The sequence below is a fragment of the Megalops cyprinoides genome, chromosome 14 (assembly GCF_013368585.1).
Source record: "Megalops cyprinoides isolate fMegCyp1 chromosome 14, fMegCyp1.pri, whole genome shotgun sequence".
Taxonomy (NCBI): Eukaryota; Metazoa; Chordata; class Actinopteri; order Elopiformes; family Megalopidae; genus Megalops; species Megalops cyprinoides.
In genome coordinates, this window is record NC_050596.1 from 1,463,356 (window position 1) to 1,479,576 (window position 16,221).

The window sequence follows — 16,221 nt, forward strand, 5'->3', positions numbered from 1 at the left end:
CTGAAGGTTCTGACAGATTGTGTGAGTCATGAGCTGTATTTGGAGGTGCAGAGGAAGGGGATCATAAGTGCTTTTCCCTCCCTGCAGGGTTGGTGGGGCCTCGTGGAGATGGGGGTCTGCCTGGTAGCAGAGGGAAGGAGGGGAGCCCAGGACTTCCAGGTCGGCCTGGTCTGGATGGGGAGGCAGGGCAGAAGGGTATCCATGGGGAGATTTTAGGGGCTGCCCCTGGGTCCCCTGGAGAGCCAGGCCCACCTGGACTCCAAGGAACTAAAGGCTTCATCGGAGACCCTGGACCGCAGGGATACCCAGGTGATTGGTGGGTGTGGGAGCTTTTGCATGCAAGCTTAGTCTCAAAGCCGCAAAACCCATACAATCCTAACAAGGCATTATTGTGTCCTTGCTTTTCAAAGAAATATTTGTTGATAGTGCACAGTGAAATCCTGAACTTTGACAGTCTCCCGTGACAGTCCACAATCAGACAAACCCGTGGGCTATCTTGTCAATGTTTGAATCAGGAGGATCAGTGGTGTGGTGTAATAGTAAGGAGCAGCAGTGTGGTGTAATGGTAAGGAATAGAGCTTGTAACCCAGAAGTTGTGGGGTTGATTCCCGAGTGGAATGTTGCTTTTGTACACTTTGTGCTTAATCCGAACTGCCTCAGCAAATATCTAGTATGTACTATATACTAATAATATCCCTCTACTCACAGGGATGCACGGCATGCCTGGGATCCTTGGCACCAAAGGAGAGACTGGTCCTCCAGGCCTGCAGGGGGAGGTAGGGAGACCTGGAGCAGCAGGAAAGTATGGCTATCCAGGAGTACCAGGACAGTCTGGCTCCCTGGGCCCTCCAGGACTTCCTGGTGAACCAGGTAAGAAAAGGTCTCTGAGCCAGGAGATCAAGGCTTCCCAAATGCAGCCCCCCATTGCCCATGCTCTAAAGCTGACTAAAATTTAGTTACACTCAATTAAAACTAACTTAAGTTCCCTTTAAATTACTGATTGAAGGTGACTTGCATCTAGCAACCAGAATGCCCTGGCTGCCATGCTACTCATCGGATGGCTGTCTATTTTATATCTTTATTCAGCTAGTTAATTCCAAACCTAGACACATGTCACATGTCACATGACATGTCAGAAAAGCACAATATGTGCTACAGCTTCTGAGTGCTGAAATTCTAGTGGGTTGTAGCTGATCTTTCATGTTGCAAGGCAAGATTTCAAATCTGTACCTAACCTGCAAACACACAATAAAACACTAAATAGCAAAGAGCGCTGGTTTCAAGTTGCACAAGACTCTAAAACACTTTTGATGTGGAAGGGATTGGGTGGCAATTCAAGTTCAATACTAGGCTATTTTTTGTTGTGGGTGCTACTTGTGGACCTATTTCACCTGATGATTATTCAAATAAGGATTCTGTCTTAAAGCTTCAGAATGATAGGCAAAAGACTCCTTTGTATTAGTGTTTTAATGAGACCTAAAGACTCCTTTGTATTAGTGTGTTAATGAGAGCACACATACTGAATGTACTGTAAATAAAATGTATGGTTTTGTACTTAATTTAGTTTCATAAGCACTGCTTTTCTTCTGTGGCCTTCTCCGATCCATGCTCCCCAAGTTGGTGCTCTATCACCATAAACTTTGGGAACTCCTGCTGCAGGTGGATAATCCATCTCACTTTAATGCCTACTGATAGTCTTCTAAGGTGTTTAAAGTGTTTAAACATCTACATTGAAGAGAAAAACAGTAATTGTGTAGTTAATGTGATTGATACAAAAATGTGGCAGTTAATATGGGTGGCTTTCGCTCTGCAGGTTTTTCTGGTGATAGAGGAGATGAAGGTGATCCAGGCCCACCTGGTCCCACTGGGATGAAAGGCCCACCAGGTGACCATGGTGATGTGGGTCCAAAGGGGAACAACGGTCAACCAGGCAATCCAGGACAACCAGGGCCAGCAGGCTTTGCTGGTGTTCTTGGATGGAAAGGTTAATATTTACCTCCTGGCACATGTAATTTTGGTTTATATAATAGTTTCAGGCTTTAGGAGGGTGATGGTACTGGGTGGTGTGTCACCTTGGCCATCCAGCGCTAGTTCTGTGGTGTTTTGATTGATTCTTCTGCCTCTGTTGGCCAGGTTTCAAAGGCTTGCGTGGGACGGCAGGGTTTGAAGGCATGCCAGGCCTCAGGGGCATACCAGGATTACCTGGGAACAAGGGGGAGCCTGGCCTCCCTGGGCTTAAGGGAGAGAAAGGTGGCAGGGGGTTGCCCGGTGAAAAAGGTGAGTCAGTACAATATGTTCATGGAATATGTTGTCTCAAATATTACTCTTCTCCAAGACAATACCGTAATCCTTGACATGTTTTAAGTGCAGACCTCATAGAATCTTGGACAAAAAACTTACTGTGTGGTCAAAAATTATCATAAAATGAAAGGAAATTTTAGTGTTTTCAGTAGGTTTCTGTGTGTGGAAAGTCAGAGAATATTGTTTTTTTAAATGAGGAAATTTCCAGCTTTTTGGGTTGCTGTGCTACGGTTATTAACCAATGCAAATGTGAAAACAAATGTTATATTTATCATGAGAAGAAAATGATACAAAAAGGAAATAAAACAGGAGCATTTGGCCGTTTTTATGTTTCCCAATTTCAGAGACTAGAAATAGTTACATGCTAAACACTGGTATTTACATTTGTCAAGTTTAGCATTACAATGAGTCTTTATACGGCCTGTAGTCTTTAATATCACTATACATTTTCCTTGTCACATACAATAGCCAGGGTCTTATTGTTCTAATCTTTTTATTGTGCACAGACACTACACACTATACTATATACACTATGCATTACACAAATGCTGTGTAATTCTTAGCTTTTCCTTTACTGAAGGATGTGGCCACGGCTTTAACAAATTACTTGGATTTGAGGGTTGGCTCTCTGCTGTCTCTCAGGTGGCCGGGGGCTGGTTGGACCCCCAGGTGAGAAGCCACATATTCCCAGATACATGATTATGGAGATGAAGGGAGCCAAGGGTGACCAAGGGAAGCTAGGAGAGCACGGCTTCACGGGCCCCAGAGGTGAGTCCATGAAATACAGCACAGATACATTTTTATGACCAAATCTTGAGCATCCTCTGTGCTTCCAAGTCTAGGAAGTTGCGGTTGGCAACACAAGGTCTTGGAGCAGTCTGACACACTCTGCCAGCCACAGGTGTTCTGCCTTCAGCCATGCCTCTTCATTAATATTCATAGTGCACCAGCAAATCACAGTTCAGAATCAGAAATAGCAGAGACGGAACAGTCAATGGCAGGCAGCTGAATGTCTCGTCAGTAAATAAGATACCTGCCACAGATGTCTGTCTGATCCCACAGACACAGTGTTCAGTCTAAGTGGGGGACAAGGGATGCAGAGTCACTTCTTGCTTTACTTCAGGCCCCAAGGGATTCCCAGGCTTGCCAGGACAGACTGGTCATGATGGTATGCCAGGCGAGCCCAGCAATGAGAAGGGTGCCCAGGGGCACCCAGGAGCACAGGGCTTGCCAGGGCCCAAGGGGATGCCTGGCCCCACAGGGCCTCCTGGGATATCTGGCTTCCCCGGCATGACCGGCCACAGGGTGAGCACACTCACATTGGCCTCCGGGTATGCTCACTGTTATCTCACAGTGTGCCACAGACATGCACTTAGCCAATCACCAATGCATGCATGTGTTTTTCTTTTTTTGGTTCCAGGGAGAGAAAGGTACTCCAGGAGCCTATGGCCCCACAGGAGATCCAGGTCTAAATGGAGTAAAAGGTAGGCAGACAGAGCAAGATATGCCCATTCAGTGCCACTGTCACATATGGCTGATGCTTATAAAGAAGTGGAGTTCACCTGGTGGAGATAACCTTAATCTTAGCCCATCTAATTGAGAACAAATCTTTCCAGGTGAAGAAGGCCCAGTCATTGATTTACCTGGCTCTACAGGGAAAAGGGGAGAGCCTGGCCTTTCTGGAGCACCAGGTGAGATACTGCCTGAGAGTAGAGTGAGGTATGATCACTGTCCATGTAGAGAGATGGTTCAGCTGTAACCTCCCAGTTAACCGGTTTTTAGTTGTGCTGACAGTTGAAAAGTAGTAATTATGAAGTGTTAGTGCAGTTAATTCTCAGGGATACTTGGCTCCACACTGCCTATCTCTTTACTGGTTATTTACTGTATTCTGCACTGTAATGCTGTAACTGTGCAAATAACCTGGAATGAGGGTGTCTACCAAATTAATAGGTTATTCTCATCATTATTAATCACAGCAGTAGCAGTATAATAATGGGATGTGACTCTGACTACGGACTTGATGACCTTGTCCACCCACAGGGATCAAGGGCTTCACTGGCCAGGTGGGAGACAGGGGCAGCCCTGGTTTCCATGGCATTGATGGCATGAAAGGGGGCAGGGGAGACCCTGGCTCTGACGGATTGCCAGGTGACAAAGCATCTCCCATTCAACCACATTTCATTTCCTGCATTTCAGTAGTGTTTACTATGGCCATAGCCTTTTTTTTACTGTTTCTTTGTGCATGTTTTTTTGTAAAGTGTTCTGCTGTGTTTGTGGGGTTATTCATGTACATTTGTTTATATATTGCATCTCTTTGGGTTTGCAGTGATGTCAACACATGGTTTAAGATTCCAGATTAGACTACAGAACTCCATTACTATAGTGACTACTCAGAATCTCACAGAATAGTGGAATGTGTGGTATTACATTTACATTTACATATTTGTCACTTATTAGTAGACCGGAGAGAGCAGCAAAGTTTAATGCTGGCCTGATCCCGAGGTTTGAACTCCCTGCTTGTCTGTTAGGGTTTGATGCTCAGAGGCTCTGAGTGACACACATGCCTCTGTGCTCCCAGGCTCTGATGGACAGCAGGGCTCTCCAGGACAGCAGGGGCAGAAGGGGTGGCCGGGAACCGCAGGAGCGACTGGCACCAGTGGCCTTCCTGGTCTGCCAGGGCAGAGAGGTAACCCATCCTGTCAGGGAACAAGCTTGATCACGAAACCTCCAGCCGTGTGAGTTATTCTTGCAGCTGTTCATCTGAGCGAAGCTGACAAACAGACGAAGACACACAGGAGGCCACAGAGGTACAATGTGCCCTGCCTCGGTTGCTTCAACAGCATGATGATCATAACTGTCTTTGCAGGTTTCCCTGGCCTGAAGGGGATATTTGGCCTGGATGGTCTCAAAGGGCAGAAGGGATTCCCCGGAGTCCCAGGTACATGTTCATTATGGCTCACAGAGGCAGTAGTAGTACTAATGGGTGGGAGGGTGAGGCTTTGTGAACCCCAAAATTTCTCGCACTATTATATGGTATCAAGTATGGCACGGTGTTTTTGAGAGCAAAATGTTTTGATTGTGTGGAGTCTGTGATTGGCACCTGGAAACTCCAATCAGTTTAAGGTTCATCAAGAGCCTGATATCTGTAGTCAGGAGGTATAAAATTGGAGTATCAGTATTACTAATAGTTGCAGCAGTATTATGCAGTTTAGGAGCCCTCCAAAGCCTGAAATAATTACAAAAGAAATACACACACCATATGCAAACATAATGCTATTAATAGCATCCGCAGCTGTAGTGATAATGTCAACACCCAGTATAAGACATAACTATTATACATAAAGTCTACATATATGCATTAGTAGTAGTATCATCAATAGTGTTGAGTAGTAGTTATAGTAAATGTAGTAGTAATATTACTAATATGTTATGTTCCAAACTTACAATACATGGGATAACTACAATGCACACAACGTAGAGCATGGTGTGCTGCAGTGTTATCATTTAAAGATGTATTGAAATGTAAAACCTACTGACCTTGTGAATCCAAGCAGGGGACCTCTGGTGTACAGTATAAAAATAAAACTGAATAAACCAACATATGACACATTAAAGTAGACACAGAGTCAATACAGTACTCAAAAATGTTGTACAGGTTAGCCAATGAACAATTATTAGAACAGAACAGATGAAGAACACACTGAGAGGCAGCTATTAGGAGACTGTACAGTTGTCTGTGGGTAGGTCACGCCCCTCATCCAGAATTAGAGATCATAAAATAATTTTATTTTATATTTTATTCATATTTTATTTGGTTTTCTGGAATTGATAGAATTATTTAGTCTTATGTGTATCAAGGGAAGGATGACCATTCTGCTGACTTTGCCATCCCGCTTCTCTTTGCAGGTGCAGATACCTGGGGACCCCCAGGTGTCCGTGGGTTCAAAGGGGAAAAAGGAGAAGCAGGGATACCAAACAACGACTTTGGGTTGCCTGGGCCATTGGGAGCAAAGGGACTTCAAGGAGACCCGGGTCAGTAATCATAGTGATGGTGCAAAGTCTAACATGCAACCAAGTAGGTGTGGGAGATCTGAATGCATTCATTATTGACTCATATTGTCTGAGCAGAGTTTCTGAGCATGAAATATATCTGTGAATGTATAATATTGGTGCCTTGCTATGGTGGTATTCAAGAACACAGCATAAACCACACAAACTACACAAGGTTTTTGTATTTAAATGCATAAATATTCAGTTATTTTATGTACTGTTAGTAAAAGTCCGGAACACCAAAAAGTCCGGAACACCAAAAAGAAGCAGATTCGATGTTCGTGGCAAAAGACAGGAAGTTTATTAGCACAGCCGGCCGCGGGAACATCAGCATTGAGCAGAAGTTCAACAGGTATAGAATTCAGTTCATTTTTTTATACAGTTAATAGCAGTCACATTTGCATATGAGTTATGATATCCCCAGCAGGGGTGCTGTTTCTGATTGGTCTTGTGGAGCTGTGCATAGCTAAACAGCTCCCTCTCTAATTGGGTATTTCCTGAGCCCTGTAACCTAATTGGCTCCATAGGGTTCACAAGAGGCGCCGTTTGGCTCCGGTCGGATGTAGTGACATCGCTTTGTATTCAAATACACATCGCTTGTCTCCAGCGTTTGTATTCGAATACACATCGCATGTCTCCGGAACAAACGCCATGCCATTCCACAAAACTGTCTCCTAACAGTACTAATTTAAAAATACAATATTACTTCAGTTTTGTATGAGAAAAGAAGGACTCTTAAGGGGGTGGATGTCAGATTTTTAGTGGTGCAGACAATAGTGTTTCCAGTGTCTCTAAAACTGGATACCTCTCTATACAGGTGATCAAGGCCAACCTGGACAGCCTGGACTTCGGGGTCCCCCTGGACCACATGGAGCACCCGACAAACAGGGTGCAACGGGTGACCCTGGTTTCCCAGGACTGAAAGGAAATCAAGGTGGAGTAGACGTCATGAAAAGATTTTTATGGTTATTGCCAAGTAAACCAAAGCCTGCAGTAGCTGATTGCAAAACAGACTTTCAGTTGTCACAAGGTTTTAACTTTGAGGTGTTGCTGGAGACTGATTTGTATTTGTCCGGTCTCACAGGTTTCCCTGGGGTTCGAGGGGGTCCAGGCATACCCTCTCCATTTGGAGCCAAGGGGGAAAGAGGCTTACCAGGATTCTTTGGACGGGAGGGCTTGAAAGGTATCCAGGGAGACCGAGGACAGCCAGGTGTCTCAGGACAGAGTGGAGTGGCTGGGAAAAAAGGTAACATTAACTCCAAAAACCCACTGTCCCAGGATGGGTATGACCCCCTACTGATGGAATAAACAATGCATGAAGGAGTGGTATAAATGGGCATGATTGTCTTTGCAGGTGAGAAGGGAGCACTGGGGATGATAGGAACACCTGGTCGGCCTGGTTTCCAAGGAGACAGGGGACCAGCTGGTCCAAAAGGAGACACTGGATTCCCAGGTAATGCAGTTGCATATGCCCTTTGACTGACTGACTGACTGACTGAATGACTGTCTGACTAGCTGTCTGACGGTCTTTATGCTAAAGCCTGGAAAAACAGAACTGCATGCTTTTTTAGAGGGTGAACACAGGAGGTTTGTCCATTTTCCATAAAAATGGATTAAAAGTTAGGTATAAAATGCCAAACTGCCTTCCTCTTTCTGTTTGTCTGTTCTGTACTGTGGAGGGGACTGTGACTCATTTCTGTAGTACGTGGAAAGTTTGGGATAATGCTTGGTTGTTGCCCTGGCCTTGCTTTTGGCTGTATTGTGCCAGTCTGGTCTGGCAGCAGGAGTGTGTTTACAGAAAGAAGTCCTTGGGCAACAGTCATTACTAGGGCCTGAAGGGCTTTCAGACCTGTACTGGAGTCCTTATCCCAAAGGCCCTCCAGCCTCAAACAGCACAAGCATGTGAAAAATTACACAACACTATAAATTGCATAATGGTAATGATAAAGTGTAACAAAACATTATATTAATGGCATACAGTAAATATCCAGCTGTATAAATGGATAACATTGTAAAGAACTGTAAACTATGTAAAGTAAGTCGCTTTGGATAAAAGCGTCTGCTAAATGAATAAATGTAAATGTAAGTGTACTGCACACTGATGGATACTTTCTGCAATTTGCAATATATCATTCAGTCACACACAAGAGACTCATAGACTGGTATTTAAAATCACAAAAATGTAAAAGTCAGGGAAGGGTGTCACTCATAACTTGATAGATGTGTTTGTTCAAAGTGAATATATCCCTCAGCATCCACAAAATCCACAATAAACTGATCAGTTGACAAATGAATATAGAACACTGGCACAGCAGATGGACTGCAGAGACAGAATATTACACTGTCAACACATTAAAGCATGCAACAGGGTTTCAGAAAAGCTAATGGCATATTATTACTGATGCTAAGAGGAGTATGTCTTTGTAAAAGACAGAGGGAAAATTTTTGCTTTTCTGTCATGGATTTCACAGTATCATGAATCCATGAAAGACTGATCACATTTAACCACAAAATGTATAGCATGGGTTCTTTCTTTCACTATGCTGAATATATGATATTCACATGGGCTTTTCACTGGTTTATTTCAGAGGCTCCTGCTGTGAGCAGCTTGTTTGTTTTTTGCTTTAGATTATTTTGTATAGTCTAGTGTTGTAAGTAAAACTGATACTGTACTAAGTCAATGTCTTCACACCAAGAAAGAAAAACCTAATGGGTACACACACCCCTGGTGAATGTTTACATAATTGTTGCACTGCTTAAGAATACATTAACTGATGCAAACATCACTGTCAATCTACATTTACACTTAATTTATGGTAATTAAATGATTCATTGAGAAAACTGAGGTACAGTAATGGCATAAGCATTTAAAGTATATTGAAACTGAAGCTATATTGAGCCTTTGGGGCTGGTAGATTGAAATATATGCAGTAAATTATTGGGACAAAACTTTTGGCCTCAGTGATAGCCCATTGTGATGCGAGTTCAGTGTAAATTTTTTTCCGTATAAAATACGTTCAATATACACTATATGGACAAAAGTATTTGGCCACACCTGTTAATTATTGAATTCAGGTGTTTCAATCAGACCCGTTGCCACAGGTGTATAAAATCAAGCACCTAGCCATGCAGTCTCCATTTGCAAACATTTGTGATACAAAATGGGTTGTTCTGAAGAGCTCAGTGACTTCAAGCGTGGTACTGTGATAGGATGCCACCTTTGCAATAAGACAGTTCGTGAAATTTCATCCCTGCTGGATATTCCATGGTCAACTGTAAGTGATATTATTAGAAAGTGGAAGTGTTTAGGAACAACAGCAACTCAGCCACAAAGCGGAAGACCACGTAAAATTACAGAGCGGGGTCAACGACTGCTAAGGCGCATGGTGCGTAAAAGTCACCAGCGCTCTGATTCCATAGCCGAAGAGTTCCGAACTTCCACTGGCATTAATGTAAGCACAAAAACTGTGCGGCGGGAGCTTCATAGAATGGGTTTCCATGGCCGAGCAGCTGCATGCAAGCCTCACATCACCAAGTCCAATGCCAAGCGTCGGATGGAGTGGTGTAAAGCACACTGACACTGGACTGTGGAACAGTGGAAACATGTTCTGTGGAGTGATGAATCACGCTTCTCTGCTTGGCAGTCAGATGGGCGAGTTTGGGTTTGGCGGATGCCGGGAGAACGTTACCTGACTGACTGCATTATGCCAACTGTGAAGTTTGGTAGAAGAGGGATAATGGTATGGGGCTGTTTTTCAGGGTTTGGGCTAGCCCCCTTATCTCCAGTGAAGGGCAATCTTAATGCTTCAGCATACCAAGACATTTTGGACAATGCTATGCTTCCAACTTTGTGGCAACAGTTTGGGGAAGGCCCTTTTCTATTCCAACATGACTGTGCCCCAGTGCACAAAGCAAGGACCATAAAGACATGGATTGATGAGTTTGGTGTGGAAGAACTTGACTGGCCCGCACAGAGCCCTGACCTCAACCCCATCGAACACCTTTGGGATGAACTGGAATGGAGATTGCGAGCCAGGCCTTCTCTTCCAACATCAATGCCTGACCTCATAAATGCTCTACAGAATGAATGGGCACAAATTCCCACAGAAACACTCCAAAATTTTGTAGAAAACCTTCCAAGAAGAGTGGAAGCTGTTATAGCTGCAAAAGGGGGACCATCTCCATATTAAAGTATATGTATTTGAATACAATGTCATTACAGTCCCTGTTGGTGTAATGGTCAGGTGTCCAAATACTTTTGTCCATATAGTGTGTGTGCGGTTCAATGTAAAGTGGGGTTCAGTGTAAATATTGTTTATTGTAAAGTGGGTACAGGGTGCAAATGTGGTTCAGGTAAATGTGGGTTATTGCCAACTGGATTCATTGTAAACATGGCTTAAATAAAGTAGTTTCAGTTTTAAGGACTGTGTGTGCATGGTTTTAATGCATCATCAGCATCTCACCAGCATGTTTCTGTGATGGGGCCCCTCAGGCTTACCTGGGCCCCCCGGTGCTCAGGGTCCGGCATCCATCCCATCTAGAATGACTGGAGAAAGGGGCCCCCCTGGACCTCAAGGAATTCGGGGCCCTGAAGGATTCCATGGGGTGAATGGCCCCCAGGGGCCACCTGGAGATCCAGGTAAAGAGATTTGGCACTCAGTGGAATTGGTCAGGGTATGAGATGCAGCACATCCATCTCTCTTTGCCTGTGTGATAACTAGGGATGGAGCCAAATCCGAATACGGTATTCGGCAAAGCACAAATAGTGGATTTTTATGAATATTTATTTCGTATAAATATTTTAAAAATTATTTGTTTTCGGAAAGAAAGAAAGAAAATAGATGGTGTTCAAATAGATGGTGTTCCTCATAACTGTGAGCGCGGTTAGGGTTATTTGTTTTTCAGTTGAATTATATTTAAAGAGAAAAAGAAAATCCACTGTTAAAAAGACAAACTTTTTTTAAACCCTTTCGCGTGTACGGTCACACCAGTGTGATTTAATGTTTAGCGTGTAGCTAAAAAAAAAAGCTAAAAAAAAAAGCAATTAGAACACTAGATTGGAAAAATTCTACCTAATTTTAGCTTTGAGGAAACAACGATTTAATGTTAAAAAATATAGCAAATGCTAACTGAAAACTATGAGAAGCTTAATAACGCTAATTAAAACATAAATCAGCAAGAGTTTCCTCTAGTCATTATAATATTAATAATTCATTGATTATATTTTTCCTAAACATGGAATATAGTTAAATATGCAGGCCAAGTGTGACGGAGTGCCGTCACTATGGTTGAGTATGCGCTCTGACTGCCATACCAAAGAGCCTGGCTCTTTGGCATTGCAGTCAAAGTTGCATGGTTGGTACCCCGTAGACCCGGGTTTGAGGCTGGGTGGGGTGACTGCTATTGCCCTTCGCTACAAACAGGATGGCTTGCCATGAGGCTATCGGAGGTATGTCCAGTGTGTGAGCTATATGAGGGACCCCAGAGATGGGTGAAGCATGATGTGAGGGACCCCAGAGATGGGTGAAGCACCAGTGAGTGTTGGCATCGTCCATCGGCCCAACCCTACTTGATGTGGATTGAGATATTTGCATAGCCTGTTAGGCTACTCTCCTTTTTTCAGACAGCAAGATCTATAGTTTGACAGGCTCAAGAACACTTATATTAACACTTTAATATCCTAAAATTAGAAGTGTAATAAAAACAAAAACAGGATTGTTACACCTATTTCCACTTTTATGCAAATACAAATACAAATACAGATAATTTTGCTACCTCAACAAATACAGATACAAATACAAATCCTGGGCTCTCTGCACATGCCTAGTGATAACGTGCCCTCTGACCCCCAGGGCTCATGGGGCCACGAGGACAGAAGGGCATGCCCGGAGTAAGTGGCACACCTGGGACACCAGGTTACCGAGGAAACCCTGGACAGGCCGGACATCAGGGTATCCAAGGTCTTGAGGGTAAGGAAGTGCTAGGAGAACAGGGTGGATCAGAGGTATTTTATTTTGGGTCTGATTATGGTGAAGATTTTGATGGCTAATTATGAAATAGCTTAGGATTTATGAAATAGGATTTAGTTAAGAATTATAAAGAATATGACTGTGAAATGGTTGGGTAGAAGGTTGGGAGAATTGTAATGAGATATGCAGGATTTTACACAAATACACAAATACCTCTAACACTGAACTCAACTAAAGTAATGGCTCTTAAACTAAAGCCAGATTGCCAGTCTTATTGCATTATAACCTATCTTCTGCATCAAAGGAAAAAAGAAAATGTCTCTGGATTTTACTCTCTTTCTCTTCCTCCCTGGTACCTGTTCTCAGGGAATCCAGGGCGTCCTGGTGTCCCCGGTATCCCTGGCATGCCAGGCCGCAGTGTGAGTGTTGGGTACCTGCTGGTGAAGCACAGTCAATCAGAACAGACTCCCATGTGCCCGGTGGGCATGTCCAAGCTGTGGGATGGGTACAGCCTGCTGTACTTTGAGGGCCAGGAGAAAGCACACAACCAGGACCTGGGTGAGGCCCCACAAAGACACACCATCACCTCATACTGACCTAATAGCGTACATGAGAGAAGGATCTCTGCCATTATATATATTCCCATTGCCAGGTAGGATGAGTGATGCTAGTTTGTGGCAAAAATGGCAGACATCAGTTTAAACTGTTACTTACTGCTTACCAGCACAGTCCACTAGAGAGTCACAGTCTGTCTGTGTATTGTTCTGTGCATTAAGTGCAGTTGGATATTTACCTTTTTTCTGTGTTTATATTCATGCAGGCCTGGCTGGGTCCTGTCTTCCTCGCTTCAATACCATGCCTTTTCTCTACTGCAACCCCGGTGACATCTGCTACTATGCCAGCCGCAATGACAAATCCTATTGGCTGTCCACCACTGCCCCCATTCCCATGATGCCTGTGGAGGAGGCGGAGATCAAGCCCTACATCAGCCGCTGCTCTGTGTGCGAGGCGCCCTCCGTGGCCATTGCAGTCCACAGCCAGGACACCACTATCCCACAATGTCCTGTGGGCTGGCGCAGTCTGTGGATTGGCTATTCTTTCCTCATGGTGAGTCAGTAATCTTTTTCCAGTACATTTTAAAACAAATTGCAGGCGCAAAGTTTGACTCTTCAGAGAAGAGAAGCACCACAGTTCTGAGCGGGTCCCATTCCTGCCAATTCTGCAAGATAGCAATGATTACATTGAAAAAAATTTGTATACTGTATAGTTTGTCAATTAAAGTGGATGTCCTGACATGACTCAATAACCAATTCACTCCAACTTATTATGGTCTTTTTGATTCCTAGCACTCGCCCCTATTTATAGCATGCTTAACTTTTAATGCGCAACTTTTTTATATATGGTTGCCAGAAGTGGTATGAAAGCCATACATATTGTATAGTGCATGGGAAATCATGTTCATAGAAAATAATGTCATTGTTACATCATAGATAGAGTCTATGGGATCAAAGTATAGAGATGTGGTTGAGACCTCAGTTCCAATAAACTGCACAGATTATTTGCACAAACCAAAATCAAATGAAAATGTAACCCTGTGCCCCCACCCCCTGCAGCATACGGCAGCTGGTGATGAGGGTGGTGGCCAGTCCCTGGTGTCGCCAGGCTCCTGCCTGGAAGACTTCCGAACCACACCCTTCATCGAGTGCAATGGGGCCAAAGGGACCTGCCACTACTTTGCCAACAAGCACAGCTTCTGGCTGACCTCCATTGAGCAGTCCTTCCAGAGCTCACCGGGCACTGAGATGCTGAAGGCAGGGCAGCTCCTGTCTCGAATCAGCCGATGCCAGGTGTGCATGAAGAACCTGTGACCCAAAAATTCTGCTCCTACTAGCCACGGCCCTGGCACAGGCAAGGCTGAAAAACTGTAAGCACAATGAGGTACAGAACTGTTCTGCCCCAGTGAGAACAGGACCAGAAGTTTGACACTCTTAGGAAGAAAGGTTTTCTGTACTCACATTATCTTCATAATGGTGCTTATTTAATATAAGTAATATAACTTATATTACATTAAATTACTGGCATTTAGCAGATGTTCTTATCCAGAGTGACTTAAATTAATTAACTTATTACCTCAGCTTTGTGTTTCGACCACATTAACAACCCCAAGATTAAACAGATTAAAGTCAACGATGCAAATAATTTGTGCACTGCTTTTAATGTAGTTTGCTTTTTGGTATAAGCAGCATCTAGCAATTTTCCAATACCGCTAACCACTGTCCCTCAATGGACTGTACATGATGTTTGGTCTGGGGGCCTCCAAATGAGACTGTATGCAGTTAACACCAATTACAAATGTTACTTTCAGTATTAAACCATTTTTTCTTTTTACACAAAAGGTGCTCTAAGATTTATCTGATTTTAATAAGGACATTTAATAAATAATTTTAATAAATAAGACTGTGATTTCTGGACCCATTATATTTCAGCAATATTAAAAGTGAGTCTTTAAATTAAATCTTGCTAAACAAAGCATGCTAGAAATACAACATCAGTTCTGGGATTTGACCACATAAATCTTCTGTTAGTTACTGATAATGCACTGACAATCTCTGTATCTGTGTTGCTAGCGTTTCATCAGCACAGAAGAGTACACTAACTCTAAAATCCACCAAATCAAGCTATACACTCCAAACTTGAATATGTTAATCTGTGTCATACAGTGTAGGAATAATACAAGAACATAAAAATGTTTGTAACCTCTCTTGTGTAAATGTGTTATAAACCAGTGTTTGATATATTTGTTTCAGTGGGAAGTTTGATGTCATTTTCTGAAGGAGTCCTATAATTCCATTTCATTTACTGGGATTGGATTACAAACAAATAAATGTTTTCACTTTGTTTTGTAGTCTGTTATCAGTTTTCTTTGCTCTTACATACATACACTTCTGCATTTTCTTCACATTCAAGGTACAAGTTAAAGGGGCTGACAGTAGCGGAGGTACATACACATACACACACACACATTATGGGTAAACCACCTGGCTGTTAGATCTAATCAGATCCTAATGTGTGTCTGTATGGCTTTAATCACATGAGATCACTCTGCATGCAAGTATTGTTTGTTTCTCCACAATCCATTAGCAGTTACACTTCAAATTTAATGAATAGGGGTCAAGTTTGACAGGAAGGAAGTACGTGGAACAAGATCTGTGGAAAAAAAGATGACATTTAAAGTCGCTTATCTGATCCTTATCCAGGGACACTGAGATGAAGAAGAGTAAAAATAATATAAGAAGAATATTCTACATTTTCTCTTATTGAATACATTCAAACTGTAAAATATTCCAAACAAACACTATGTTCTACAAAATGTGATTTGTATGAATGATGGACTGTGGATGAGGCAGAGCAGAAATATTAACAGCAGCATGCAATTTTTAAGGAAATCTGTATAGCATCAGGAAGCCATTGAAGAGAGTGCAGGTGTATGAGAGAAGTGAGTAGGCAGTCATTTCAATTCTGTAATCTCTATACTGCAAATGAACATTAATACTGTAATTGCCTGAGAACAGACATAACACACTGCATGTGCAATTTCTAATCCACTGCAATCAAGCCAGCTGCGAAATCAGTGCAGAATGAGATGGAAAGACAACCAAAATGTCACTATTTAGCTGTGTATTAGTTTTGGGGAAATGCATTGTTATATTTAATTTATATTTATCATTTATATAATTTTTTATATAAAGCTGTCACAGGAATACAAAACTGACATCCTAAACTCTACAATTGTGGTCTATCAATGCAGTCTTATTTAATGACATTACAGCTTCAGTCTTACCAAAAAAGATCTGATAACTTGCTGCTCAATTCAAATTCAATTACTGAAATATGAGTAATA

The 16,221-nt window shown here is 42.8% G+C and overlaps 1 protein-coding gene across 2 annotated transcripts in view; it reads left to right on the top strand.

The window, feature by feature from the left end:
- The window catches only part of LOC118788995 (collagen alpha-2(IV) chain-like), an 87,410-nt gene extending 72,407 nt beyond the window's left edge, over positions 1 to 15,003 (top strand). For both annotated transcript variants that reach the window (XM_036545255.1, XM_036545256.1), the window contains 20 exons: positions 88 to 309; positions 709 to 870; positions 1,814 to 1,984; positions 2,134 to 2,277; positions 2,944 to 3,069; positions 3,425 to 3,606; positions 3,722 to 3,785; positions 3,918 to 3,992; positions 4,342 to 4,449; positions 4,880 to 4,987; positions 5,168 to 5,239; positions 6,208 to 6,333; positions 7,169 to 7,285; positions 7,436 to 7,597; positions 7,706 to 7,804; positions 10,844 to 10,990; positions 12,204 to 12,320; positions 12,687 to 12,878; positions 13,141 to 13,427; positions 13,934 to 15,003. In XM_036545255.1, coding sequence (XP_036401148.1) covers positions 88 to 309; positions 709 to 870; positions 1,814 to 1,984; positions 2,134 to 2,277; positions 2,944 to 3,069; positions 3,425 to 3,606; positions 3,722 to 3,785; positions 3,918 to 3,992; positions 4,342 to 4,449; positions 4,880 to 4,987; positions 5,168 to 5,239; positions 6,208 to 6,333; positions 7,169 to 7,285; positions 7,436 to 7,597; positions 7,706 to 7,804; positions 10,844 to 10,990; positions 12,204 to 12,320; positions 12,687 to 12,878; positions 13,141 to 13,427; positions 13,934 to 14,188 — 2,936 coding nt within the window. In that variant the 3' untranslated portion in view covers positions 14,189 to 15,003. The remainder of the gene's footprint in view (positions 1 to 87; positions 310 to 708; positions 871 to 1,813; positions 1,985 to 2,133; positions 2,278 to 2,943; positions 3,070 to 3,424; positions 3,607 to 3,721; positions 3,786 to 3,917; positions 3,993 to 4,341; positions 4,450 to 4,879; positions 4,988 to 5,167; positions 5,240 to 6,207; positions 6,334 to 7,168; positions 7,286 to 7,435; positions 7,598 to 7,705; positions 7,805 to 10,843; positions 10,991 to 12,203; positions 12,321 to 12,686; positions 12,879 to 13,140; positions 13,428 to 13,933) is intronic.
- Positions 15,004 to 16,221: the final 1,218 nt, after the last annotated feature.